This window comes from Salmo salar, chromosome ssa19 (assembly GCF_905237065.1).
Source record: "Salmo salar chromosome ssa19, Ssal_v3.1, whole genome shotgun sequence".
NCBI lineage: Eukaryota > Metazoa > Chordata > Actinopteri > Salmoniformes > Salmonidae > Salmo > Salmo salar.
This window is the reverse complement of record NC_059460.1, coordinates 63,328,372-63,355,092: the sequence shown is the minus strand read 5'-3', so window position 1 is coordinate 63,355,092 and position 26,721 is coordinate 63,328,372. Positions and strand designations below refer to the sequence as shown.

Here is a 26,721-nt window from a genome sequence, read left to right as displayed (position 1 = left end):
CAAGCAGTGTGGAATCTTTTCAGTCATTGCAACTGTATGACTAAGGCTTTACGTAGTCTCCAGGTGATTCTCTCATTCTCTCATTCTCTCATTCTCTCTCTCTCTCTGTCTCTCTCTATGTCTCTCTCTCTCTATGTGCAGATATTGAGTGCCCAGCAAATAGCCACTATGAGCTCTGTGGAACAGACTGTGGGCACACCTGTGTCAGCAGCATTGATGCCAGCTGCGAGCAGAGCTGCTCCGAGGGATGCTTCTGTGACAACGGTTACCTCAGGAGCGGGAGGCACTGTGTCCCTGTAGATAGCTGTGGCTGCCAGTACGATGGCTTCTACTACGATGTGAGTTAGTCATCTCATAGTTTATGCCAGTGGAATAGGTTTCGGTCTGTGTTGTATGTAGAGTAAAGATCAAGGGTGACACCGCAAAGACTTTCTTGACGGATCTGAGTTTTTCCTGCCTGCATATTGAGTTACAGAAATATAAACAACATTCTTTCAGTTCATTGTGTCTCAACTACATCTGCACATTCTCCCATTAGAGCAGAAGTCAAGATCAAGTAAATAATTGCGCACATGCAATGCATGCGTGGCACCACAAGTTACATACACAATATATACTGAGTGTACAAAACATTAGAAACACCATACTAATATTGATTTGCACCCCCTTTTGCCCTCAGAAGAGCCTCAATTCGTCAGGGCATGGCCCTCTACAAGGTGTCAAACGTTCCACAGGGATGCTGGCTCATGTTGACTCCAATGTGTCCCACAGTTGTGTCAAGGTGGCTGGTGTAACCGATGTGAAATGGCTAGTTAGTTAGCGGTGGTGCGCGCTAATAGCGTTTCAATCGGTGACGTCACTCGCTCTGAGACCTGACGTGGTTGTTCCCCTTGCGTTGCAAGGCACGATGGGTAACGATGCTTCGTGGGTGTCAGTTGTTGATGTGTGCAAGGGTCCCTGGTTCGAGCCTAGGTTGGGGCAAAGAGAGGGACGGAACCTACACTGTTACACTGGATGTCCTTTGAATGGTGGACCATTCTTTATACACACGGGAAACTGTTGAGTGTTGAAAAACTGAGCAGCATTGCAGTTCTTAACACACTCAAACCGGTGCGCCTGGCACCTACGGTACCACCATACCGCGTTCAAAGACACTTAAATCTTTTGTCTTGCCCATTCACCCTCTGAATGCCACACACACAATCCATGTCTCAATTGTTTCAAGGCTTAAAAATACCTTTTTAACCTGTCTCCCTTCATATACACTGATTGAAGTGGATTTAACAAGTGACATCAATAAGGGATCATAGCTTTCACCTGGACTCACCCGGTCAGTCTATGTCATGGAAAGAGCAGGTGTTCCTAATGTTTTGTACACTCAGTGTAATACGTAACACAAGATAATATGAAAATGCATTTATAAAAAACATTTGCCATTTTCAAATAGAAAAAGTACCATGCCTGCATAAGCAGGCTTTCAGTTCAGTGTCTAAACTGCATGGATAAACTGTTGGATAATAAAGTCATATAACCAACCCTCAGTCAGGGTCTGACCAGTGAGAATACGACTGCTCGTTTTACCAAAGGAAATAGCTTACAGCATAGCTAATATACTAACATGCTAAGTTGCATAGCACTCTATGCTGCAGCAAATGCTAAAAACAACACAAGAGTTAGCAGCTCGTGCTCAGACTAAGGTGAACATTCCATTGAGCTCGAGTACAAAGATAACATTCTAAACACACGGAATTCCCAATGTAGCTAGTACAATAAATATTAATAAAGTTGACAAGGAACATATTTCACTTCTCTGTAGTGATAATTACATAATTTTTATGACAGGATTAGCATAGCTGGAAAATACAAACCACTTCCCATTGATGCAGAAGGAGAGAGAAAGAAAGTCAGGGATGCAACAGGTTCATCTGAAATGGAACAAACCATTCTGATTCTATAATTCTTATCGTCATTTTCTCATATCAACTCTGCTAAACTCAGGGTACAGATGGATTTGCACTGCAGTGCTTTTTGAAATAATATACCAACATAGCTCTACTCATGGTAAAATATGAAGACAATATTACGGTAGAAAATGTATTCAGAAATAAATGATGACCCCTAAAGTGACCTGATTGACCCAGGCCAGTCCATTAGATCACTGCTGAATCAAAATAAAACAGTACCTTGCTACATTTTCGAAAGGTTGATAGAAATCATCAGTATTTTTATGTCCAGTTTATTTTATGCAAGTAGGCCTACTTCATTCATTTAAAACTGTTTTTACTCTTTGATTTAATCCCTATATCATTTTAAATAGCTAGGTGTACCTGTAGAGATGTTGTTATATGAACACGGTGTACTGTAGCCTGTATTTTGCATCGCATCCACACTGTTTTTTTGTACTTCAGGTTAGTGAGTCTTTCTGGACCCAAGGCTGCTCACGACACTGTGAGTGCTACGCCCCAAATGACCTCCGCTGCTCTGCCGCATCCTGCACCCCCACCCAGGAGTGCACCATAAAAAATGGCCACCTGGGCTGCTTCGACGCCTTGTCCACTTGCACGGTCTGGGGCGACCCCCATTACATCACTTTTGACGGGGCCGTGGCCCATTTCCAGGGCACCTGCTCCTATGACATCGCCAGGACCTGTTCCAACCACTCCATTAATGGCCTCACGTTCCGTGTGGTGGCCACCAACCGTCACCGTGGCAACAACCTTGTCTCGTTTGTGTCGCTGGTGGATGTGTGGCTGTCCCATGGAGGGGAGGAGACCCATGTCTCAATTGGACAGAGCAAGAGCGTGATGGTAAATGCACTAAAATCCAAATAACACTCTTATAGTTGATAAAAGTGTGACTAGTTAGGTACCAATCTGTCAGTTTTTAGCAATGATATGAGACTTTTATTATAGAGCCCTTCAAGATGGTAGTCGCCAAGCCTTCCCCAACCACAAGTTTTTGCCCTCATGCTTTTGCATTGTTCACACTACCTACAAATACTTATTTTCTTGCTTACAAGGACAAAAGCTTCTTGAGGTCTATTTGTCGTCAACTATCCTCTATCAAACTAGTCAAGTCTAGGCCTGAGGTCTTTTCCAATAACCTCAAATCTCTTTCCGACATTCACCCTTTTCTCTCGGTCAGGTGGACGGGAGCGAGGTCTCTATCCCCTCCTCCATCGGCTCCATTGCAGGAGTGGTGCGGGAGCGGGGCTTCGTGATGCTCAACTCCAGTGACCTGACGGTCCAGTTTGATGGCCGTAGCACCCTGATGGTCAGGCTGGGCCGGAGCCACCACGGTGCAGTGTGCGGGATGTGCGGCAACCTCAACGGTGACCCGGAAGATGACAAAGTCCTGCCCAATGGCACGCCGGCGCTGAGTGACAACGACTTTGGTGACGGTTGGAAGGCAGACACTAGCCGGCCAGGGTGAGCTGCTACTGTTGTTGTCAGGCTTTGAAACAACTAAGGCTTCTGGGGAAACAACCTCTATTGAAATTCAGTTTATTCAAAATATGCCATAGTATGTATAATTTCATTAAAAAACGTAAGAAGATTATTCAGAAGCAAAGTTATTAGCAGAATGAAAATACATACTTTCATTCATAACGGAAACACAAGGGATTAGATGATTGTACAGTGACTGTTATTCTCCTGCAATGTTTTCATTATTTCCTAACAGATAATAAAGTACTAGTACTATTCATGCACTCACCTCAGTCACTCACCTCAGTCACTCACTGGCTGCCTTCCGACTCTCTACCCTTCTCCAGAAGTGTGCTCTCGTTCACTTGCCCTCATGTATTTAAAAGCATTGGATTGGTGCAAGCATGGCTGGAGGGAGTTTCAACCATATTCTTCACACTAGTCGGAGAAGGGTACAGAATCGTAATGTAGCCACTCACTCACCAAGTAAATAACTAACTAACTCTTCTATATGTCCTTTTCCAGATGTGGGGCTTCTGATAACAGAGGCGGCGGAGACGACTGTCCCTTCAGTGTGGAATACACTGACCTGTGTAGTATCATCACCAACACTACCGGCCCCTTCAGCGCCTGCCACCTGCACTCTGACCCCCAGCCCTACTTCACTTCCTGTGTTTACGATCTTTGCTTATACACTCCAGCCAATGGGATGCTGTGTTCTGCCGTGGCGGCCTATGAAGAGTCCTGTTCCGTCCTGGGTCTCGATGTCCCAGAATGGCGCGCGGGTCTGCTGTGTGGTGAGTGTCCGGGTGTCTTTGGGGGCATTTTGTCTAAATGGAAAAATTGAGAAATTGGCAATTAGTAGGCGTTAGTGTTCTTTTCCAAATGTCTGTCCATACTATTTCTAGTTAACCCTGTAGTAGTTACTGTTGCCAATTGTCCCTCTCTCCCCTCTTTCTCTATCACTCTCTCCCTCCTTCTTTCCCTCTCTCTCTAGCGGAGTCGGACCCCTGCGATGATCTGAACTGTACTGATGATGAGTGGTGTGGGGATCAGGACGGCGTCTACGGCTGTTTCTGTGACGAGAACCACCATCGGCCCAACAACGAAAGCTACGGTAAGACTTCCCTAGCACTTCGCCAATGTGACCGACGTCGTACGAAACCCACGTCTCCTGTGCAAATTCACTTCCCTCTGATGTTTCGAAAAGAAGGATGAGTATAGAGGATACGAGAAACTGAGGACGGACTTTAGAGATTAATCCGTGGTCTTTGTCCATCTCTGCCCTTAGATTCGGTCACGTCTTGCTCCAGCAGTTCAGGCATCATGTCTCTGTCCCGGTGCCAGCTATTTGAAGCCGGTTTCCCACCCCACGTCCTGCACCTCACTGACTCCACCTGCAACGGGTCTGTCCGGGATGGACGCCTGGAGTTCCACTTCGACAACGACAACAAACTCTGTGGGACAACTCTTACGGTACTGTATTTTCACAGTTCAATCATGATATTATCACTTAGATTATGTAGTCTCATAGTGCACTTCACAGACAACCCAATGCTCAAAAAAGGCTCAACAAATACAAATCATAGTCCAAATAATGATTCATATTATAAATATTTGTGAACTTTTCATTGTCGAGTGTTGACTTCTTACTGCATAAATGCAGTATACTGTAATTTATGAATGTGCTATGAAATCCTTACATACAGTAGGTGCCCATCAAGTGAAGATTTTATTTATAATATTCTATATCCACCAATTTTTCTATATCCACCATTTGTGTTTTTCCATTACAAATGATGGCTTATGGGTACCATCATGTGTGTTTAAAATGTTTATGTTCTCCAATTTTTAATTCATTGATTTCACATGTGTATTCAAATGTTTTGTTGTTAAGATCAATGCACTAACTGTAAGTCCCTCTGGATAAGATCATAAGATCTGCTAAATGACTAAAATGTCAAATGTAAATGTTTTACATACAGATCTCATATTACTGCATAGATTTGTTTTTAATGTTGACGTCACAAATGTGTCATTTGTACAGTTATTTATAAAAAATGTTATTTGTCACAATTAACTGTGTAAAACCTAGCAGTACTACTTATTTCTCTGAGAGTGAGACAGATACTGTACTGTATATAGTGTTTTGCAAAAGAACATGCTTATTTGTCTCTGATAGATATCAAACAAACACATGTCTGTCATTGAACATGCCATGATTAGATAGTGAAAAAACACACAATAAAAAATTCATAAGCTAATTTACCAACATTTCAGAAAAGGGACATAGAGCGTTTTGGAATGAGATTCTTTGGAATGAGACAAATGTTCTTATTTTGTTGTTTTTTTCTCTGCAGAGCAACGGGACTCACTTCATCTATCAGAACTACATCCAGGGTGAGGTGGAACCCCACGGAGGGGTGACAGGGGTAATCAGCCGTGCGAGGCACCTCAACCTGCGCTTCTGCTGCGAGTACCCCCTCTACCAGTCCTTGTCCATGACCATGGATCTCAACCCTCTAGAGAGGTCAGAGCACCCTCTCAAACAGCCTATGATGACCGGAATTGAATTGATTTTAGCGTTAAAGTTCTCCTCCAGTCTCCTTTTCACCTCAAGTAACACCTTATTTACTTAACAAAGGACACATATCAATAGGTGGTCCAGGTCAGACATGACATGACACAAGTTGTGTCTCAAGCAAGGGGGAGGCTGATGACATCACATCTGACCATCAGACCAACTCCTTGAATGCCCTATTCCTTTAAGTTTGCAGTTGTGTCCAAAAAATATCGCTTTTCAACAGGAAAAGTAAAAAACATAGCTGGAGGATGTGTTTAAGGCACAAGAGGCTGTGCTTGTACAGTATATCATTGTTAATATACTGTAGTCAGTGAGTGGAACTCTGTTTTATGCTCATGTTATCCTATTATCCAAATGATCCTTTTATATTAAAAGTATATTTTTTTAATCCTTTTATAAAAGTATACTTTTTATGTACAACAATTTGGGTTGTGCTTTACCTGTATAAAATGTGCTCTACAAATAACCTTTATTTTAGGCCTTTTTAGGCGGGAATCTGGCCATTTTTCTATTTACCCAGAGTCAGATGAACTCGTGGATACCATTTTGTATGTCTCTGCGTGCTGTATGACGGAACAAATTTCGCGAGCCTATACTAACTAGTGTTAGCGCAATGACTTGAAGTCTACAGTTACGGTAGCCAGAATCTCACAGTATCCCTTTTAAGTTAATTATGACAAATGAGCTGAATAGTCTTACAAGGGTTAAAGTTCTCTGTCAGTGCGGGGAAGAGAATTCTGGTGAGTTCAGTGCATACGCTGTGTGCACTGAACTGAAATGTATGATTGTTGCTGACACTTTGATGTTCAGATGATAGGAAGTAAACAGTCTATACTGCGCACCACTCCAGCGCTCAACTCAAACAGTGGTGGGTAGCCTACTGTAGCTGCTGGCAAAGTAATTCAAAGCCTATACTTCATCACTAACGATGTAACTTTCCAGTGTTATTATTAAAACAAAATCAGACAACCCCATAGTAGAATAGTTGACATATTCACCTAGTCGGCTTGTTGTTGTGTGTTCTATGCAAGATAAATATTATTCTCGAGGCTCATTCAAATTGCGAGAGCCATAGGGAGAAAAACGTATTCTGACAAGCAGTCAATGCACAACAATTCTTAATGCAATTAAGTTTTGAAAGCAGTTTTGGGGGATCCCAGCTTTCCATTGCTACCACGTTTATTTCTTTATTCTTAAAATGTGTGGCATCATTTAAAAAAATGCAGGTTCAACCAGAGTTTCATGCATGCTTAAAGGTGCAATATGCAGAAATCACTCCGCCATTTCCTGGTTGCTAAAATTCTAATAGTTTGCCTAATTTCAGTTTATGGGACAAAACAAGCAGTCATTGTGTAGAGAATCATTGTACCATCTAAACAGCTGTGAAATATATTTTCCATAACCAAAAATATCGTATTTTCCACTCTTTGCAGCTGCTGTACAAAACCGAAAGTAAAAGATGCAAAAACATAACCCAAGAACAAAAAGCATAGAAATAGCACATATAAAAGTGATCTACCACTTCTTAGACTTGCTTTCAATGAGAATAACAGTAGTATAACTCACATTTCTATTTGAATTTGGTCTGTTCGCCGAAAAGTTAAATATTGTAGTTTTAAGGTGCAACTGCAACAGAGCTCTTAAAGAGGCAATGTCATCTTAAAAGGGCAATGACATACTTCGTAATAGAAACCAAAAAATATATAACTTTTCGAGTGTATAATAATAATAATGAATAATATTAACAATCAGGATGTTGTGTCCAATGGGGTAAATGCATATGGACAAACCCCATGCTTCAGCATATGTATTTATAGCGACTATGCAGCATCAGTTGGGCTACAGGTTATAATGCTTATTGCTAATAGCACATGTGATAATATAGACAGACCATGCATAGGCTATATGCATTGTCCAATATGTTAAAAATAATACTTTTTACCAATATGTTATTGGGCTCATTTCTGGAGGTGGAAATTATATATATTTTATTTTCATTCATTTTAGAGTAGAAACTACTTCTAAAAAGTTACCAGAACGGAGCTTCTCAGACCGTCTACGTAAAAAAATTCCCAGAGGAGGAACCTGGAACCCCCTAAGCAAGGGTACTGGAATAGATCAAACTTGCAGTTTATGTACAATACATGTACTCTTTCCCTAAAAGTATGATGGTCATTACTTTTTTACATGGCAGGGGATGATAACTAGGCCCCTCAGACAATCGGTTTGAGATCGACTTCTGTTTCAGTCACGGGATTTTTTAAATCTTCAACCCCTGAGTTTTGTCTAGTTATTTGAATAACCTTTTGTTCCTCTGCTCCATAGCATTGTGACCAAGAAGCTTCCCTCCGGCAAGGGCCACTACCAAATACGGATGATCCCGTACCAGGATGCCGGCTTCCGCTACCCGTTATCCGGTTCTCACATCAAGGTGGAGATTGACCAGCAGATCTATGTGGCCGTGCAGGTGGACGGAGTGGACGGTCATCAGATCTCCACTGTGCTGGACTCCTGTTGGGCCACGCCTGTGAACGACCCAAGCTACGCCGTCCGCTGGAATCTTATTGCTAGAGAGTATGGAAACATTATGTTTACCAGGGAAATGTTAGCATGTTCAGAGCCACAAATTGTCCCCATGTTGGGAATAAGAGATTTGAAAGTGTAGGTTTGATATAAAAAAATGTCAACAATTACCATTCCAAAAGGATCAAAACAAAACAAAAATGGTCATAACTTTTACCTTATGGTGGCGCCATAGCTACGAGAAGTAGGGGTCCTGAATAATCAGAATTGAACAAAACATTCTCAGTAACCCAACCCCCCCACACCCTGACAAACTACTTCCTGTAGCTATGGGTGGCGCTCTAAACATGCACAAATTCTCATGGGAACACAGCCATTTTAAAAGTGCGGGACTTGTGCAACGTCCCATGCTTTCATTTTCGCCTTACAGGAATTATATACGTGTGAGGAGAAAGCTTTAGTCATAACCTTTTCGCTGATGTAATCAGATCTCATGTCTGATTCTCAATTCATCCACTAGATCGCAGTAGAATATCACATGATGTGACTTGGCCAGATGAGTCTGGTTTGATTTAGTTTGGGTGGTGTCTTGCTGATTTTCAAGCCAGACATCTTAAAATGACGCTAGCAATCGGTACGAGGTCCAAAACAACCACGCAGTTTAACAGGATGTAATTTCTTGGTCAACTAAAATTGTATTTATTTAACAAGGAAAATACACTTGATGGAACAAAATAGTTGAGATATTGATAAATGCTTGACTGTTAAACCATCCTAATGTAATCACATGTAATCACCAAAATGACATTTTATTTAGAAAGCGAAAATAACAGCATAATTTATAATTTACTTCCTCCTCCCATTTCCTCCCCTGCTTCCTTGTTTACTCCAGGTGCCCTAACCCTGACGACAGCACGGTGGAGCTTATCCAAAATGGCGTCTCCACATCGGCCCACTTCTCCTTCCGGATGTTCACCTTCACCAGGAACTCCTCCAGTGTCTTCCTGCACTGCCAGGTCCACCTGTGTCTGCTGCACCGCAACGACTGCACCACTGTGAGTCTCCTCCCCTCCCCAACACACCTGGGCCATGTTCATTTTGCAAAACGTTTGAAAACATTGTGTAAGGCACAAATGAAACCGGTCCCAGGGTTAAAAGAGTATTTGTTTACTTTCAAATACTTTAGGCATTTAATTGAGCCTGTCTGGAGTGCCAGATGTGTGTGGTTTGCTCTTTTGCGACTATTCCATTGTTGATTCCATTGTACCAGGCAAGCTCAAAGCTTTATGTTAAAGTGGCAATCCACAGTTGAAACAATATCAAAGTGTTTTCCCTGCCACTGTTTCGGTAAAAAGCTGAGGGATGGGGCTGAAGAAATGTAAACACTCTCAAATTGATAAACAGAGCAAAGGATGCAAGTACTGACCATCCATGATATAAAAAGTATATTTTTAACCATGTTTTGAGGCTATACAGTGTTTTTTTTTTACATTTAATTAGTTTTAAAAAATTGGTGTACAAAAACTTACATTTTGGGGTTCTGATGGGGTAGAACAGTTTAATTAATCTCATGAGGCATTAATAAGTGATATTCGTAAAGAATCAATGGTAATAAGTGATATTCGTAAAGAATCAATGGGTACATATCATTAATTTATAAATCCTAAAATAGATGTAGCAACTGGAGATTGCCCCTTTTTAAAATGCAACTGAATTATTTAATTTTTTAATTTACCCAGGTCTGCCCTCCACACGCCGGAAGTCAAGCATCCTGTTGATGCCTTTGATGTGGATTTTTGTTTTTAACTTTGATATTTTTCTCCATAATCAGCTGATGTTAGATAATCCTCTCACTTTTGTGAGTTAATGTCAAATACCCAAGACAACCACTTACAAATAGTTACATGTAAAAATATGTTATGGAATCATCCTAGATAAGTTTAACTTGTTTACAAACAGTAGTCATTTGGAGGAAACTCTAGTAGTCCATAGCCTAAACATGGTATTACAGTCTGCCATCTTGTTTCTGTGTCCTGCAGCACTGCTACCCCGGGTACCACCACAGAGGGCGCAGGGACGTGTCCTACCACGACAGCGCTGCCATTTCCATGGGACCTCTGGTTTTGAATGGAAGAGATAGAGGTAATATTTATCACTGTGTATTTCTGGCCTTAAAATATATTTTAAACAGAATACACAATATGGTGTACCGTACCAACTGCACAAATTGAAAATAACCACAGCATTGTTGAATACTCGTTTCTGATTGGCGAGAAGGGCATTCTAGAATAGATATTAAAACCAGATAACGGGACAGTTAGAAAGATTTTGGGACAGTTGGAAAAGATATCGGGACACCTTGCAATCATGACGCAATATGCACCTACACATGCAGACCGTACTTGCTATAAAGTTACAGAAAGCTAAACCAACAACCACAAAACTAAATTGGATAAATGCAAGTCCAACAAAGAAAAACGTAGCTAGCTAGCTAGCAATTGATTTGTGATGAACATGAATTTAGAGGTAATTTGTACATGTAGGTAGGGGGGAAGTGACTATGCATAGATAATAAACAGCGATGACCAGTGTCGACGAGAGTCCAGGCAAAATTGGGCATCATCAGCTATTTTGTTATGGATGTCTCCAAATGAATGTCAATAGAAAACCGCTTAATCCTTAAGAGTCTATTGATGCCACAGGAGGTTGGTGGCACCTTATTTGGGGAGCACGGGCTCGTGGTAATGGCCGGAGCGTGTCTTTGATGCCATGCCATTTGCTCAGATCCAGCCATTATTATGAGCCATCCTCCCCTCAGCAGCCTCCACTGATTGACACACCCGTGCGTCAATCTAAGTAACATAATACAATAATCCCCATCAAAATCCATCAATTTAAGATAGAGATATCATTTTTTTTTGCATGGGCTGAGTCTCAATCCAATGTCGGCCTTCCTCATTATGGGGGAGACTACTCTGCTTTGCTATATGACCCCACAAGTGTCACGGGACGTGTCTGAAGGTAACCCATACAAATGAATGGAAGTATGGAGGTGTTTTTTTGCCCCCAAAAATATGGGGTTAAGTATGTGTAAAAAATAAACTATAATATATATACAGTTCCAGTCAAAAGTTTGGACATACCTACTCATTCTAGGGTTTTTCTTTATTTTTACTATTTTCTACATTGTAGAATAATAGTGAAGACATCAAAACTATGAAATAACACATATGGAATCATGTAGTAAACAAAACAGTGTTAAACAAATCAAAATATATTTTAGATTCTTTAAAGTAGCCACCCTTTGCCTTGATGACAGCTTTGCACACTCATGGCATTCTCTCAACCAGCTTCATGAGGAATGCTTTTCCAACAGTCTTGAAGGAGTTCCCACATATGCAGAGCACTTGTTGGCTGCTTTTCATTCACTCTACGGTCCAACTCATCCCAAACCATCTCAATTGGGTTGAGGTCAGGTGATTGTGGAGGCCAGGTCATCTGATGCAGCACTCCATCACTCTCCTTGGTTAAATAGCCCCTATACAGCCTGGAGGTATGTTTTGGGTCATTGTCCTGTTGAAAAACAAATGTTAGTCCCACTAAGTGCAAACCAGATGGGATGGCGTATCACTGCAGAATGCTGTTGTTGCCATGCTGGTTAAGTGTGCCTTGAATTCTAAATAATCACTGACAGTGTCACCAGGAAAGCACCCCCACACCATCACACCTCCTCCATGCTTCACGGTGGGAACAACAGATGCAGAGATCATCTGTTAACCTACTCTGCATCTCCCAAAGACACGGCAGTTGGAACCAAAAATCCAATTTGGGCTCATCAGAGCAAAGGACAAATTATCACCTGTTTAATATCCATTGCTCGTGTTTCTTGGCCCAAGCATTTGTTTGGGCAGCAATCTAAGGCTGTTAACTCTAATGAACTTATCCTCTGCACCAGATGTACAGTTGAAGTCGGAAGTTTACATACACTTAGGTTAGAGTCATTAAAACTCGTTTTTCAACCACTTCACAAATTTCTTGTTAACAAACTATAGTTTTGGCAAGTCAGTTAGGACGTCTACTTTGTGCATGACACAAGTCATTTTTCCAACAATTGTTTACAGACAGATTATTTCACTTATAATTCAGTTTCACAATTCCACTGGGTCAGAGGTTTACATACACTAAGTTGACTGTGCCTTTAAACAGCTTAGAAAATTCCAGAAAATTATGTCATGGCTTTAGAAGCTTCTGATAGGCTAATTGACACCATTTGAGTCAATTGGAGGTGTACCTGTGGATGTATTTCAAGGCCTACCTTCAAACTCAGTGCCTCTTTGCTTGACATCATGGGAAAATCAAAAGAAATCAGCCAAGACCTCAGAAAAAAATTTGTAGACCTCCACAAGTCTGGTTCATCCTTGGGAGCAATTTCCAAACGCATGAAGGTACCACGTTCATCTGTACAAACAATAGTGCGCAAGTATAAACATCACGGGACCACGCAGCCGTCATACAGCTCCGGAAGGAGACGCGTTCTGTCTCCTAGAGAAAAGTGCAAATCAATCCCAGAAAAACAGCAAAGGACCTTGTGAAGATGCTGGAGGAAACAGGTACAACAGTATCTATATCCACAGTAAAATGAGTCCTATATTGAAATAACCTGAAAGGCCGCTCAGCAAGGAAGAAGCCACTGCTCCAAAACCGCCATAAAAAAGCCAGACTACAGTTTGCAACTGCACATGGGGACAAAGATTGTACTTTTTGGAGAAATGTCCTCTGGTCTGATGAAACAAAAATAGAACTGTTTGGCCATAATGACCATCGTTATGTTTGGAGGAAAAGGAGGAGGCTTGCAAACCGAAGAACACCATCCCAACCGTGAAGCACAGGGGTGGCAGCGTCATGTTGTGGGGGTGCTTTGCTGCAGGAGGGACTGGTGCACTTCACAAAATAGATGGCATCATGAGGGAGGAAAAGTATGTGGATATATTGAAGCAACATCTCAAGACATCAGTCAGGACGTTAAATCTTGGTTGCAAATCGGTCTTCCAAATGGACAACGACCTCAAGCATACTTCCAAAGTTGTGGCAAAATGGCTTAAAGACAACAAAGTCAAGTTATTGGAGTGGCCATCACAAAGCCCTGACCTCAATCGCATAGAACATTTGTGGGCAGAACTGAAGAAGTGTGTACGAGCAAGGAGGCCTACAAACCTGACTCAATTACACCAGCTCTGTCAGCAGGAATGGGCCAAAATTCACCCAACTTATTGTGGGAAGCTTGTGGAAGGCTACCCAAAACGTTTGACCCAAGTTAAACAATTTAAAGGAAATGCTACCAAAAACGAATTGAGTGTATTTAAACTTCTGACCCACTGGGAATGTGATGAAAGAAATAAAAGCTGAAATGAATCATTCTCTCTACTATTATTCTGACATTTCACATTCTAAAAATAAAGTGGTTATCCTAACTGACCTAAGACAGGGAATTTTTACAAGGATTAAATGTCAGGAATTGTGAAAAACTGAGTTTAAATGTATTAAATGTCCACATACTTTTTCTCAGACAGGGTCTTCCCTGTGGCTCAGTTGGTAGAGCATGGTGTTTGCAACGCCAGCATGGTGTGTGCAACGCCAGGGTTGTGGGTTCGATTCCCACGGGGGGCCAGTACAAAAAAAATGCATGAAATGAAATGTATGCATTCACTACTGTACGTTGCTCTGGATAAGAGCGTCTGCTAAATGACGTAAATGTAAATTTGGCCAAGGTGTATGTAAACTTCCAACTTCAACTGTAACTCTGGGTCTTCTTTTCCTGTGGTGGTCCTCATGAGAGCCAATTTCAACTTAGCGCTTGATGGTTTTTGTGACTGCACTTGAAGAAACTTTCAAAGTTCTTGACTGACCTTCATGTCTTAGAGTAATGTTGTTTCTCTTTGCTTATTTGAGCTGTTCTTGCCATAATATGGACTTGGTATTTTACCAAATAGGGCTATCTTCTGTATACCACCCCTACCTTGTCACAACACAACTGATTGGCTCAAACGCATTAAGGAATTCCACAAATTAACTTCAAACAAGGCACAATAGTTAAATTAAATTAATTCCAGGTGACTACAGTACCTCATGAAGCTGGTTGAGAGAATGCCAAGAGTGTGCAAAGCTGTCATCAAGGCAAAGGGTGGCTACTTTAAAGAATCTCAAATATAAAACATATTTTGATTTGTTTAACACTTTTTTGGTTACTACATTATTCAATACGCGTTATTTCATAGTTTTGATGTCTTCACTTAATGTAGAAAATAGTAAAAGTAAAGAAAAACCCTGGAATGAGTAGGTGTGTCAACCTTTGACTGGTACTGGATATATCCTGAGCTTTCTTATACAGTATCTCCTAGATATAGGACAGACGCTTCAAAACCTTATTCCTTATGATTTCTTTTTTTTACTGTATTTTTTGCCATTTATGAATGTCTTATTCAATGCGTTTCTATGGGCTATAGTAGTAAAGGCCAAAGTCAGTATTTTATCAAATAATTGTTCTATATTTTTTGGGGATACCTAAAGCAGTCCTAAAATTCAAAATCAAATAGCTAAATAATCCATGACCATCTTAAAACAATTCCATATGTTAGTACCCCCCCCAACAGCTTACACTTTTAGAGGTTTTAAACCAACGCAAATGGAAGTACTTTGCTGTACTTTGCTGTTATTCTGCAAAGGCCGTGACTGTGTTAGCCCTGGCTAGTTGGCTAGCTAGCAAGCAAGGGATAAGAACGTTGCCATCGTGCATGGCAGGATCAAATATTAAGAAATGGCAGAAACTTTCCTCCATTATACACAGTTTTGAACAGATTAAAACAACTCTGTGCAAGGAACTCAAGAACTGCCTTATGCAATACGGGATCCTATGGAAAACATGCAGACGGCGAGGACGACAAGGCCATAGGAAATTGATCCACAAATTAAGGTCTGTTGTGTACACTTGCAGTGCGAGTAGTACAGCATGCACACTGGAGTTGGACAATAAAGATCACTTGCCAGTTCTGCAGGCTGACCCTCAGGCAATTGACGTCACCCACTCCAAGCCAATACAGTCCATACAGAGCACAGTGGACCAACCAAAATGCAATGAAAATGCGATGTCCCTGCCTCTGACTTGGATGTCATCGAGCTAGGCATCTCTGACCACAACGCTGTGACACTGTCTCTAACCGCTCCAACTCTTCTCTACCGCCCAAAGAGGACCATTCAATTCTGCAACCTGAGGAAACTTAACCCATCCCTCTTTCAGGAACACATGCAGCCCACCTTTGAGTTTGACTGCAGTGAGCTGGCCCTCGATGACATGGTCAATCTGTATAACAGCACACTGAGTAATATTTTGAACATCCTTGCCCCTGAAAAAACACGTGAAGTAACATTCTAACGCTCGTCTCCTTGGTTCACTTATGAACTGCACAGAATGAAGACTCATGGCAGTAAGCTTGAGAGACATCGGAGGAAGAATGGCCTCACTGTCCACCTACTGGCCTATAAAGACCACAAGGCAAGCTACTCTGCTGCCTTAAAAGCAGCACGATCAGCCTTCTACTCTGCCATGATTGACAATGACAAAGTTAGCCCTACCATTAACTTCTCTAGGAAAGGGGGCAGTATTGAGTAGCTTGGAATATGCATATAATTTGTAGATTTGGATAGAAAACAATCTGAAGTTTCTAAAACTGTTTGAATGATGTCTGTGAGTATAACAGAACTCATATGGCAGGCAAAAACCTGAGAAAAATCCAACCAGGAAGTGGGAAATCTGAGGTTTGTAGTTTTTCAAGTGATTGCCTATCCAATGAACAGTGTCTGTGGGGTCATATTGCACTTCCTACGGCTTCCACTAGATGTCAAAAGTCTTTAGAACGTTGTTTCAGGCTTCTACTGTGAATGGGGAGAGAATAAGAGCTGATTGTATCAGGTGTCTGGAAAATTGGCATGAGCTCAATCATGCACGCAGCCGTGAAAGCGAGCTGCCTTTCCTTTCATTTATAAAGACAAAGGAATTGTCCGGTTGGAATATTATTGAAGATTTATGATAAAAACATCCTAAAGATTGATTCTATACATTGTTTGACATGTTTCTAAGAACTGTAATGTAACTATTTAGACTTTTCGTCTGGACTAAACTCGCACGCTTAGTGAATTTGGAGTGCTGGACTAAACGCGCAAACAAAATGGAGGTATTTGGACATAAAGATGAACTTTATCGAACAAAACAAACATTTATTGTGGAACTGGGATTCCTGGGAGTGCATTCCAATGAAGATCATCAAAGGTAAGTGAATATTTATAATGCTATTTCTGACTTCTGTTGACTCCACAACATGGCGGGTATCTGTATGGCTTGTTTTGTTGTCTGAGCGCTGTACTCAGATTATTGTAAAGTGTGCTTTCGCCGTAAAGCTTTTTTGAAATCTGACACAGCGGTTGCATTAAGGAGTACTTTATCTATAATTCTGTGCATAACACTTGTATCTTTTATCAAAGTTTATGATGAGTATTTCTGTAAATTGATGTGCTCATTCACCGGATGTTTTGGAGGCAAAACATTTCTGAACATTACACGCCAATGTAAAATGGGGTATAAATATGAACTTTATCGAGCAAAACATACATGTATTGTTTAAGATGAAGTCCAATGAGTGCCATCTGATGAAGATCATCAAAGGTTAGTGATTCATTTTAGCTGTATTTCTGTTTTTTGTGACGCCTCTCCTTGCTTGGAAAATGGCTGTGTGGTTTTTCTTGTCTAGGTGCTGTCCTAACATAATCTAATGCTATGCTTTCGCCGTAAAGCCTTTTTGAAATCGGACAGTGTGGTTGCATTAACGAGAAGTCTATCTTTAAAATGGTGTATAATACTAGTATGTGTGAGAAATTTGAATTATGAGATTGTTGTACCATCGATTTTCAAAACAGCTGTCACCCCCTTACTGAAGAAACCCAACCTTGACCAGGACATCCTATCCAACTACAGGTCCATCTCCAACCTCCTCTTCCTATCAAAAGTACTGGAGAAAGTGCAGTTGTACAAGGTTTTCCAGTCTGGCTTCCGGCCCTTGCACAGCACTGAAACAGCTTTGGATAAAGTTACCAACGACCTACTGATGGCTGATGATTATGGATCAGCATCTTCCTCCTCTTAGATCCCAGTGCTGCTTTTGACACCGTAGACCACATCATCCTCCTGCGGCTTATCAGAGAGCATACTACTGTCTCTGGAACAGTTCTGAACTGGTTCTCCTCCTACCTCTCCAATAGGAAACAATACATCCCTTTTAGAGAGTCCAGATCAGAGGAGTCTACAGTCACAGGGGTCAGTGCTGGTCCCTATCCTGTTTTTAATTTACATGCTCCCTCTTGGCCAAATCCTCAGATATTATAACATCAACTTCCACTGCTACACTGACGAAACCAGGTTTACAACACAAAAGTAGACACCATCTCTGACCCTAGCAAGACTCAGCAGCTGCCTAAAGGACATCAGGGCATGGATGAAACGGAACTTCCTCCAGTTGAACAGTAGCAAGACTGAGGCTATGCTTATTGGGACACCCAAGCAGGTCACCAGTACTGGAAACATCTCCCTCCCCAATCAACAACCAGGACATCCACCTGTCCTCTGTCATCTCCAACTTAGGAGTCAAGTTTGATCCTTCTCTGTCCATCGATGCACACATTAAACAAATATGTAAAACATAATTGCCTGGGTCATACCATCACTCTCCCATCCAGATGCAGAGGAATTCATCCACACCTACACTACCGTTCTAATTAGAGTGTCTAGTTTGAGAAACAGATGCCTCACAAGTCCTCAACTGGCAGCTTCATTAAACAGTACCTGCAAAACACCAGTCTGGCCTTCTAGGCAGAGTTGCAAAGAAAAAGCCATATCTCAGACTGGCCAATAAAAAGAAAAGATTAAGATGGGCAAAAGAACACAGACACTGGACAGAGGAACTCTGCCTAGAAGGCTAGCGTCCCGGAGTCGCCTCTTTGCTGTTGATGTTGAGACTGGTGTTTTACTATTTAGACTGGTGCGGGTACTATTTAATGAAGCTGCCAGTTGAGGACTTGTGAGGCGTCTGTTTCTCAGACTAGACACTCTAATGTACTTGTCCTCTTGGTCAGTTGTGCACCGGGGCCTCAAACTCCTCTTTCTATTCTGGTTAGAGCCAGTTTGTACTGTTCTGTGAAGGGAGTAGTACACAGCGTTGCACGAGATCTTCAGTTTCTTGGCAATTTCTCACATGGAATAGCCTTCATTTCTCAGAACAAGACTAGACTGATGAGTTTCAGTAGAAAGGTCTTTGTTTCTGGCCATTTTGAGCCTGTAATGGAACCCACAAATGCTGATGCTCCAGATACTCAACTAGTCTAAAGAAGGCCAGTTTTATTGCTTCTTTAATCAGAACAACAGTTTTCAGCTGTACTAACATAATTGCAGGGTTTTCTAATGATCAATTAGCCTTTTAAAATGATAAACTTGGATTAGCTAACACAAAGTGCCATTGGAACACAGGAGTGATGGTTGCTGATAATGGGCCTCTTTACGCCTATGTAGATATTCCATAAAAAAGTCATTTACAACATTAACGATGTCTACACTGTATTTCTGATCAATTTGATGTCATTTTAGTGGACAAAAAATGTGCTCTTCTTTCAAAAACAAGGACATTTCTAAGTGACCTCAAACTTTTGAACGTTAGTGTACATCGTCTCTCGGATCGACTACGGCAATGCGCTGTTTGGGTGCCCCCCAGCCAAATTTTTACAGAGGCTTAAACTAATCAAGCACAGGTGCTGCCAGGGTCCTGACCAAGAAGTCAGACCACACCCCCCCCCCCCCCCGATCCTCGCCCAACTCCACTGGCTACCAGTCAACTACACGATCAACTTAAAAATGGTCATGCTTGTATTGAAAGCTTCAAATGGATTGAGCCTCACTACATCAGTGACCTCATCTCAATTAGCGAGCCACCTCACACTCTCTGCTCCAGCCACTCTCTATTATTTCAAGTCCCCAAGACATGTCTCCAAACTATGGGGGACCGAGCCTTCTGCTCCCTTGCCCCTCACCTGACCATCTGAGATTCTCTCCATCATTCAGAACTTTTATAACGGGCCTTAAAACCCACACTTAAATGTATTTAGCACCAAGCTCACTATTGCTATTTTACTTGCCTTGATTCTAAATGTATTTGTTTTTATTCATTTTTTTTTTTATTCCTCAGTAGAGCTTTGCGATAACTCTGTAATGAAAAGCGCTATACAAATTAAATGTATTATTACTATTTTGTTCAGTACTATTCTTTTTTGGACTAACTGATCTCTGATCTGTTTTGATTTCTCCTCAGATATGTGGATTCCAATACCAGAGAGACTGAATGGAGCCCCAGGTCAGATTGGCTCCCTGGTGACCCTGCTGCTCTCTGTCCTCCTGAGTGTCACAACACTGATCTAGGACCAATCTGTCTCTATGGCAAACCCAGGCTTGGGTCTGTCTGGTTACAAAATAATCAGCATATGACAGTATGACTGAAGAGACATTGTAGAGTGTGTGTTGAGGTGTACAATGAAGTAGATCAACCTTCACAGCGATATTGTTAATGGTGATATAGTGATAATGTTTGAGTGGTGTGGGTTGAGGTTTACAATGATGTCGATAAAACTATACAGTGATATTGTTAATTAATGTTTGATTTAGTGCAATTCCCCCTCCTGCAAATTGTAACTGTGTTTACCTGTTCAACTTTTTGGTCTTTGGATATAGGCTAGCAATATTCTCAACCCCGGAGCATTTAAAATTCAATGTTTCGCTAGGCCAACCATGAAACCATATTATCCCAATGTAGAAAGTGATGTATGGTTAATGTCTACTTGCCAGGAGAGGATGTAATCCTTTCATAGAATACTTGTCTTGGGAAAAGGTTATTGGAGTTCATGCATGTTCCCAGGTTGTCTTTGAACTAGCCTTTTGATGTATGATGTTTTATGTGGAACTAGCAATTGGAAATTAAATACCTATCATTGAAGACAGAAGTTGTTCGGCTCATCTTTATATCCATGCCTTACATAATTGGTGACAGCGGTTTCATTTTCTGTTAGGAATTACAGACTTTTATGCTGTTTTGCATCAATAGCTACCTACCAAAGCATTGACCTAGTTAGCAAATGGACTGTGAATGAATGAGTCTCTGCTGTGAAGCTTGCTATTCATGACCAAGAACAATACAACTAAACAAACTAACAAACAGACTATACAACTACAAGTGAGTGGAATAACAAACAGACAAAACAGCTAAAACGAGAATGTCGGACTCTGAGGAGGTGCGCAAGGATGTCGTTGCACCGCTGAGAGGACCCGAGGGACGAGCAGAAACCACTGGAGCCTCTGTGAGTACTGCCTGGTACCCAGCACATCCCAATGTTAACAAAATGATACATCACAAAGTGGATCTGCCCCCATCATTTCATGGTGATGGAAAGGACAAGGAGAGTTTTACTCAAAGGAAAAAAACGTTTGGGAATTAGCTGTCAAAGCTTGTGCTGGCACAACAGACAATTGTTTAGCCACAAGACTTCCAACCAAACTGAGTGATGATGTACTGTCTTGCTGGATTTCCCTGCAACAAGCAATTCAATTGGACTATGGAAAAATTATAGAAAAGTGTAGTGATGTTTTTGGTAGAAAGCAATACTCTTTTTCAGAGCTTTGTTAATGTTAGGGCCAGACTCCCAAGATCAGCATTAGAGGTGTATGCAGCTGAAATCACACATCTAACTCAGGAAGCTTTTCCAGGCTACAATGATGCTGCCATCCAAATGAAACATTTTAGAAGTTTTGAAGCTGGACTGGACCCAGTGCTTCAGGCTACATGCCATGAACATGGGGCTGCTACTCTGAAACAGGCATTTGTAATTGCTAGCCAATGGGAGCGAGCACAGAAGAAAATGCATTTGAACTCCCCAAGTCCAATGGTTAACATGGACAGTTCTGACTTAGAATAAGTGGACAATTACAAATACCTAGGTGTCTGGTTAGACTGTAAACTCTCCTTCCAGACTCACATTAAACATCTCCAATCCAAAATTAAATCTAAAATTGGCTTCCTATTTCGCAACAAAGCATCCGTCACTCATGCTGCCAAACATACCATCGTAAAACCGACCATCCTACCGATCCTCGACTTCGGCGATGTCATTTACAAAATAGCCTCCAACACTCTACTCAACAAATTGGATGCAGTCTATCACAGTGCCATCTGTTTTGTCACCAAAGCCCCATATACTACCCACCACTGCGACCTGTATGATCTCGTTGGCTGGCCCTCGCTTCATACTCGTCGCCAAACCCACTGGCTCCAGGTCATCTACAAGTCTCTGCTAGGTAAAGCCCCGCCTTATCTCAGCTCACTGGTCACCATAGCAGCACCCACCCGTAGCACGTGCTCCAGCAGGTATATCTCACTGGTCACCCCCAAAGCCAATTCTTCCTTTGACCGCCTTTCCTTCCAGTTCTCTGCTGCCCATGCCTGGAACGAACTGCAAAAATCTCTGAAGCTGGAGACTCTTACCTCCCTCACTAGCTTTAAGCACCAGATGTCAGAGCAGCTCACAGATCACTGCACCTGTACATAGCTCATCAGTAAAATGCCCATCCAATCTACCTCATCCCCATACTGTATTTATTTATTTATCTTGCTCCTTTGCACCCCAGTATCTCAACTTGCACATCCTACCATTCCAGTGTTTAATTGCGATATTGTAATTACTTTGCCACCATGGCCTATTTATTTCCTTACCTCTCTTATCCTACCTCATTTGCACATGCTGTATATAGATTTTTCTACTGTATTATTGATTGTATGTTTGTTTATTCCATGTGTAACTCTGTGTTGTTGTATGTGTCGAACAGCTTTGCTTTATCTTGGCCAGGTCGCAGTTGCAAATGAGAACTTGTTCTCAACTAGTCTACCTGGTTAAATAAAGTTGAAATAAATCAAATAAAATGTCTGCCACATTTAACCCCTATGCGCCAGGCTCAGGTGCTGCAACCACACCCACCACTTAATGTGATGAACGGCTCATGAAAATAATAGAGGACCTTACAACCGACATGAAAGCAGTGCAAAGTGACTTTCTACGGACTATGTAAAGAACAACAGGTGATGGAACAGGGATTGTCAATGCAAAGACCGAGGCAGGATGATCCACACCATGAATCAAAAGGCAGTCCAAGTTGACAGGTTTCTTCTTACTCCGCAGGCAGAGTAGGTTGCTCACCTACTCCAGACTACAGCTTGTCTCATCAGAGGAACCGCTCCCCTAGCCGCCCTAGGTACATAGAACAACGTTATTCACCCCAACCATATGGGCAATGTGATAGCTATGGTGGACAGTGTTTTGGCTATGTTAAACCTTCCCAAGGCTACAGACAGCGCTCTCCCTCTCCTGGTGGAGGTTATAACAATGGCGGATGTCATGAATGGGCCTTCAGAAGCTATGGCTATAACAGACCGCCAAGCCCTGGACACACTCATCAATATGTATCAACAAACGGGGGTAGGGGCACACACAGACACTACTAGGACGACAACAACAACAACAGGAGATGGCCCAAAAAGGAGGGCATCTGCTCTGATGATGCACGTACTCAAGACTAGGGAAACGAGTACTAGTTAGTACCATGGATCAAGTGCCAGCTCACCCCTCAAACAAGGCCTCGATTTTGCCTTCAGCTTCCAGTGAAGCTAAATCAGACACACCAACTGCTTATATACAAACAACACTCGAAGCCCATGAGACACATGCATTTCTGCACCGAGTCAGTCACCTCTCTCATCAGTGAGGACCTGGGTATGTCTATCTCAACACTGAGAATTAAAGTGTTATCAAATAATTGTGTTATTGTTAAGTCTGTGACAGGGGACTATTTAGACACCTTAGCATTTCCTTGAGAATTGACAATGTTACAGTTCAGTTGGAGATTTATGTTGTACGCAATTCATGTGGGAGTTCATGACAGCAAGTTCTTGTCATATCTGACATTACTGTTGGCTCCATGACAGAAGGAGACGTTGTTGCCCTCCGGCATGTTCATACCAGTGACACTATCCCTGGTGGCTTTGAGGGACTTCTGGAGCCATGTGTTGAGTTAGCCTCAGGTCTAATTTTGGCTAGGACCCTAAGCAACATTGAGTAAGGCCAGATTATTACCAGACCACTCAACCCCACATCCAGAAACTTAGTGTTAGAAGGGAGAACTAACGTGGGTGGGTGATGTCTATCCTGTATCTCTTCCAGAGAGTAGCTATGATGTGATGGAGATATCCATCGACTCAACAACCGGAGAACCAACCACACACCCAGCCATCGACCTCAGTGACTCAAACCTGTCCCCTGAAAAGCAATCGCACTTACGCAACATAATTAAAGGTTAGGGTGATATTATCAGCAAACACAACATGGATTACGGTCGCACTGAGCTAATCGAACATCATATCCGGATGGGAGACGCTGCACTGATTTGACAACCTGCTTACAACCTACTGTATTTGCAATGATTGACAAGAATGTTGATCAGTTGCTTGAAGAGGATCTGATTGAACCAAGTCACAGCCCCTGGTCTTCTCCTGTGGTTATGGTCAGAAAGAAAGATGTCAGCTACAGATTCTGTCGATTACAGAAAAATGGATGCTCTAACACTACGTGACTCCCATCCCCTGCCGCGAATGGACGACACTGTTGAGTCCCTCTGAAACACATCTTTTGAGTATGGTTGATCTATCCATTGTTTACTGGCAGGTTCTCAGGGCTTCTACATACAGGGAAAAGACGGCCTTTAACACAGGATGCAGAGTCTACCAGTTTAAAGTCATGCCAATGGGTTTGTCCAACACACCGCTGACATTCCAACGCCTAATAGAACTTGTCCTCTGTGATTGTCACTGGAATCACTGTTTCGTGGACGATGTTATCGTGTTCAGCGGGAACTTCAAAGAACATCTTCAGCATCTGAAATAAGTTTTCCAGAGATTCAGGTTGGCAAGTTTGAAGCTGAAGCCGTCAAAATGCACCTTTGCTCGGTGCAAAGGTCTATTCTAGGTCATATTGCGTCTGCTCAGGGCTTGAGACCAGACCACAGAAATGTAGAGCGTGTCAAAAATGTGAATTTAAAGGACCAAAGAGTTGGTCTATTTCGTGTTTTCATTTTTGCCATGGAAAAAATATTGCGATACTGGTATCGTTCCAGCCCTAGTCATAACTGATGACAAACCACTCGTGGGGCTCAGAAAGATCCCACTGGACAATGACCCTACAGGGCGGAGAGCCTGTCTACAATTACGATGTCTACAACTATGTGGTCGAACATAGGGAAGGAAGAAAACATGCCAATGGTGTCAAGTTGTCATGCCACCCAGCTCGAGCAACAGAAGCTCATCTCTCTCTCTACGTGGCCAGAACTTTGCCTCTGCTACGAAGGCATCAACCATATCAGACAAAGGAAAAGCCCAGTCAGGTTCCACAGCTGTGCAATGTTCTCCTGTCATGCTTGACCGAATGTCACCAAACTTACCCGATTCAGATACTGGAGAGCAACCATTCCGACCTGAGGATGACCTACCACACTCGGACAGCCTTCAAACTGCCCAACACGCAGACCCACCACTAGCTCAAAGTTGATCAGATGAGACCAATGCAGAGACCACCTCAAAACTCCCTGCAGCACTTTGGAAATTGTGGTTTGAATACCCCTGACTCCTCATCCACAACGGTCTCTTGTTTAAAGAGGTCCTCCTCCCTCCAAGTGATATGCTGGCATACCAGGTAATCATTCCAGATTCACTGATCACTGAAACGCTAGCATTCATGAACAAAAATATCGGCCACTTTTCTAAGTGTTGCCTCTCACGTCAATCTAAGCGCTCCCCAGTGGCTAACTCAAAAGCTCCCCTCAAGTAAATAGTGACTGAACGCCCATTTCAAAAGGTGGCTGCAGATTTCATAGAGTTGAACCCTGCTCCTAGTGGAAAGAGACATTTTGGTCATAATGGACTAATTCAGAAAATACAGTGAGCTCCAAAAGTATTGGTACAGTGACAGATTTGATACGATGACTATGAGGTGAAAGTGCAGACTGTCAGCTTTAATTTGAGTGTATTTTCATACATATTTGGTGAACTGTTACAGCCCTTTTTGTATATATTCCCCCCATTTCAGGGGACCAAAGGTATTGGGACAAATTCACTTATGTGTATTAAAGTAGTAAACATCATGTTTTTGGTCTCATATTCATAGCACGCAATAAATAAATAAAGTTGGTAACTCTACAAATTTGTTGGATGCATTTGCTGTATATTTTGGTTGTGTTTCCGATTATTTTGTCCCCGATAGAAATTAATGGTAAATAATGTATTGTGTCATTTTGGAGTCACTTTTATTGTAAATAGGAATAGAATATGTTTCTAAACACCTCTACATTAATGTGGACGCTACCATGATTACGGATAATCCTGAATGAATTGTGAATAATGATGAGTGAGAAAGTTACAGACACACACGTCATTTCCCCCCAAAAATTCTAACCTCCCCTGTTTTTGTAATGGTGAGAGGTTAACATGATAATTATTTTTATATGAGGCTAATTTATTGCATTTCCATATAACAACCAAAAAAGACCCACATAAAATGCTATTTGGAGAACAGAAAAAACGAGCAAAAATTACCCCAGCCATTCTCACTTTGACTGCTGTAGCTTCATTCACCTCAGTCGATCTACAAACATACTGTATAGCCTATTAGCTGTACAATTGTAATGTTATATGAGAAATAGATTCAAATATGAGAAATTATTCAAACTGAGTATGTTTACGCGCACAATAATAATTCGATATGAAACGGATTATGGCAGTAGGCAGATTATGCAATAGTCATGTAAACACCGTACTCTGTTTATCTTAATCGGCGTCAGGTCAAAATCAAAGTGAATATACGCCTATTAAAATATCTGGTTTTCTGAGCAATCTTTCGAACACCTTAATCGGTGTTCCTGCTGTGTATATGATCTGCGCATGTGCTAGCACCAGCCGATCGAACCTCCCTCTTTAACGTAAGTGAAGACATTTCGGAACAACTGAA

The 26,721-nt window shown here is 41.8% G+C and overlaps 1 protein-coding gene across 2 annotated transcripts in view; it reads left to right on the top strand.

The window, feature by feature from the left end:
• Nucleotides 1-20,615, top strand: part of LOC106579089 (alpha-tectorin) — a 55,606-nt gene extending 34,991 nt beyond the window's left edge. For both annotated transcript variants that reach the window (XM_014158636.2, XM_045702584.1), the window contains exons 15-25: nt 142-338; nt 2,409-2,807; nt 3,145-3,428; nt 3,951-4,222; nt 4,423-4,542; nt 4,717-4,901; nt 5,786-5,955; nt 8,335-8,583; nt 9,425-9,587; nt 10,572-10,674; nt 19,938-20,615. In XM_014158636.2, the coding sequence (XP_014014111.1) occupies nt 142-338; nt 2,409-2,807; nt 3,145-3,428; nt 3,951-4,222; nt 4,423-4,542; nt 4,717-4,901; nt 5,786-5,955; nt 8,335-8,583; nt 9,425-9,587; nt 10,572-10,674; nt 19,938-20,044 (2,249 nt within the window). In that variant the 3' untranslated portion in view covers nt 20,045-20,615. The remainder of the gene's footprint in view (nt 1-141; nt 339-2,408; nt 2,808-3,144; nt 3,429-3,950; nt 4,223-4,422; nt 4,543-4,716; nt 4,902-5,785; nt 5,956-8,334; nt 8,584-9,424; nt 9,588-10,571; nt 10,675-19,937) is intronic.
• The last annotated feature ends 6,106 nt before the right edge of the window (nt 20,616-26,721 follow it).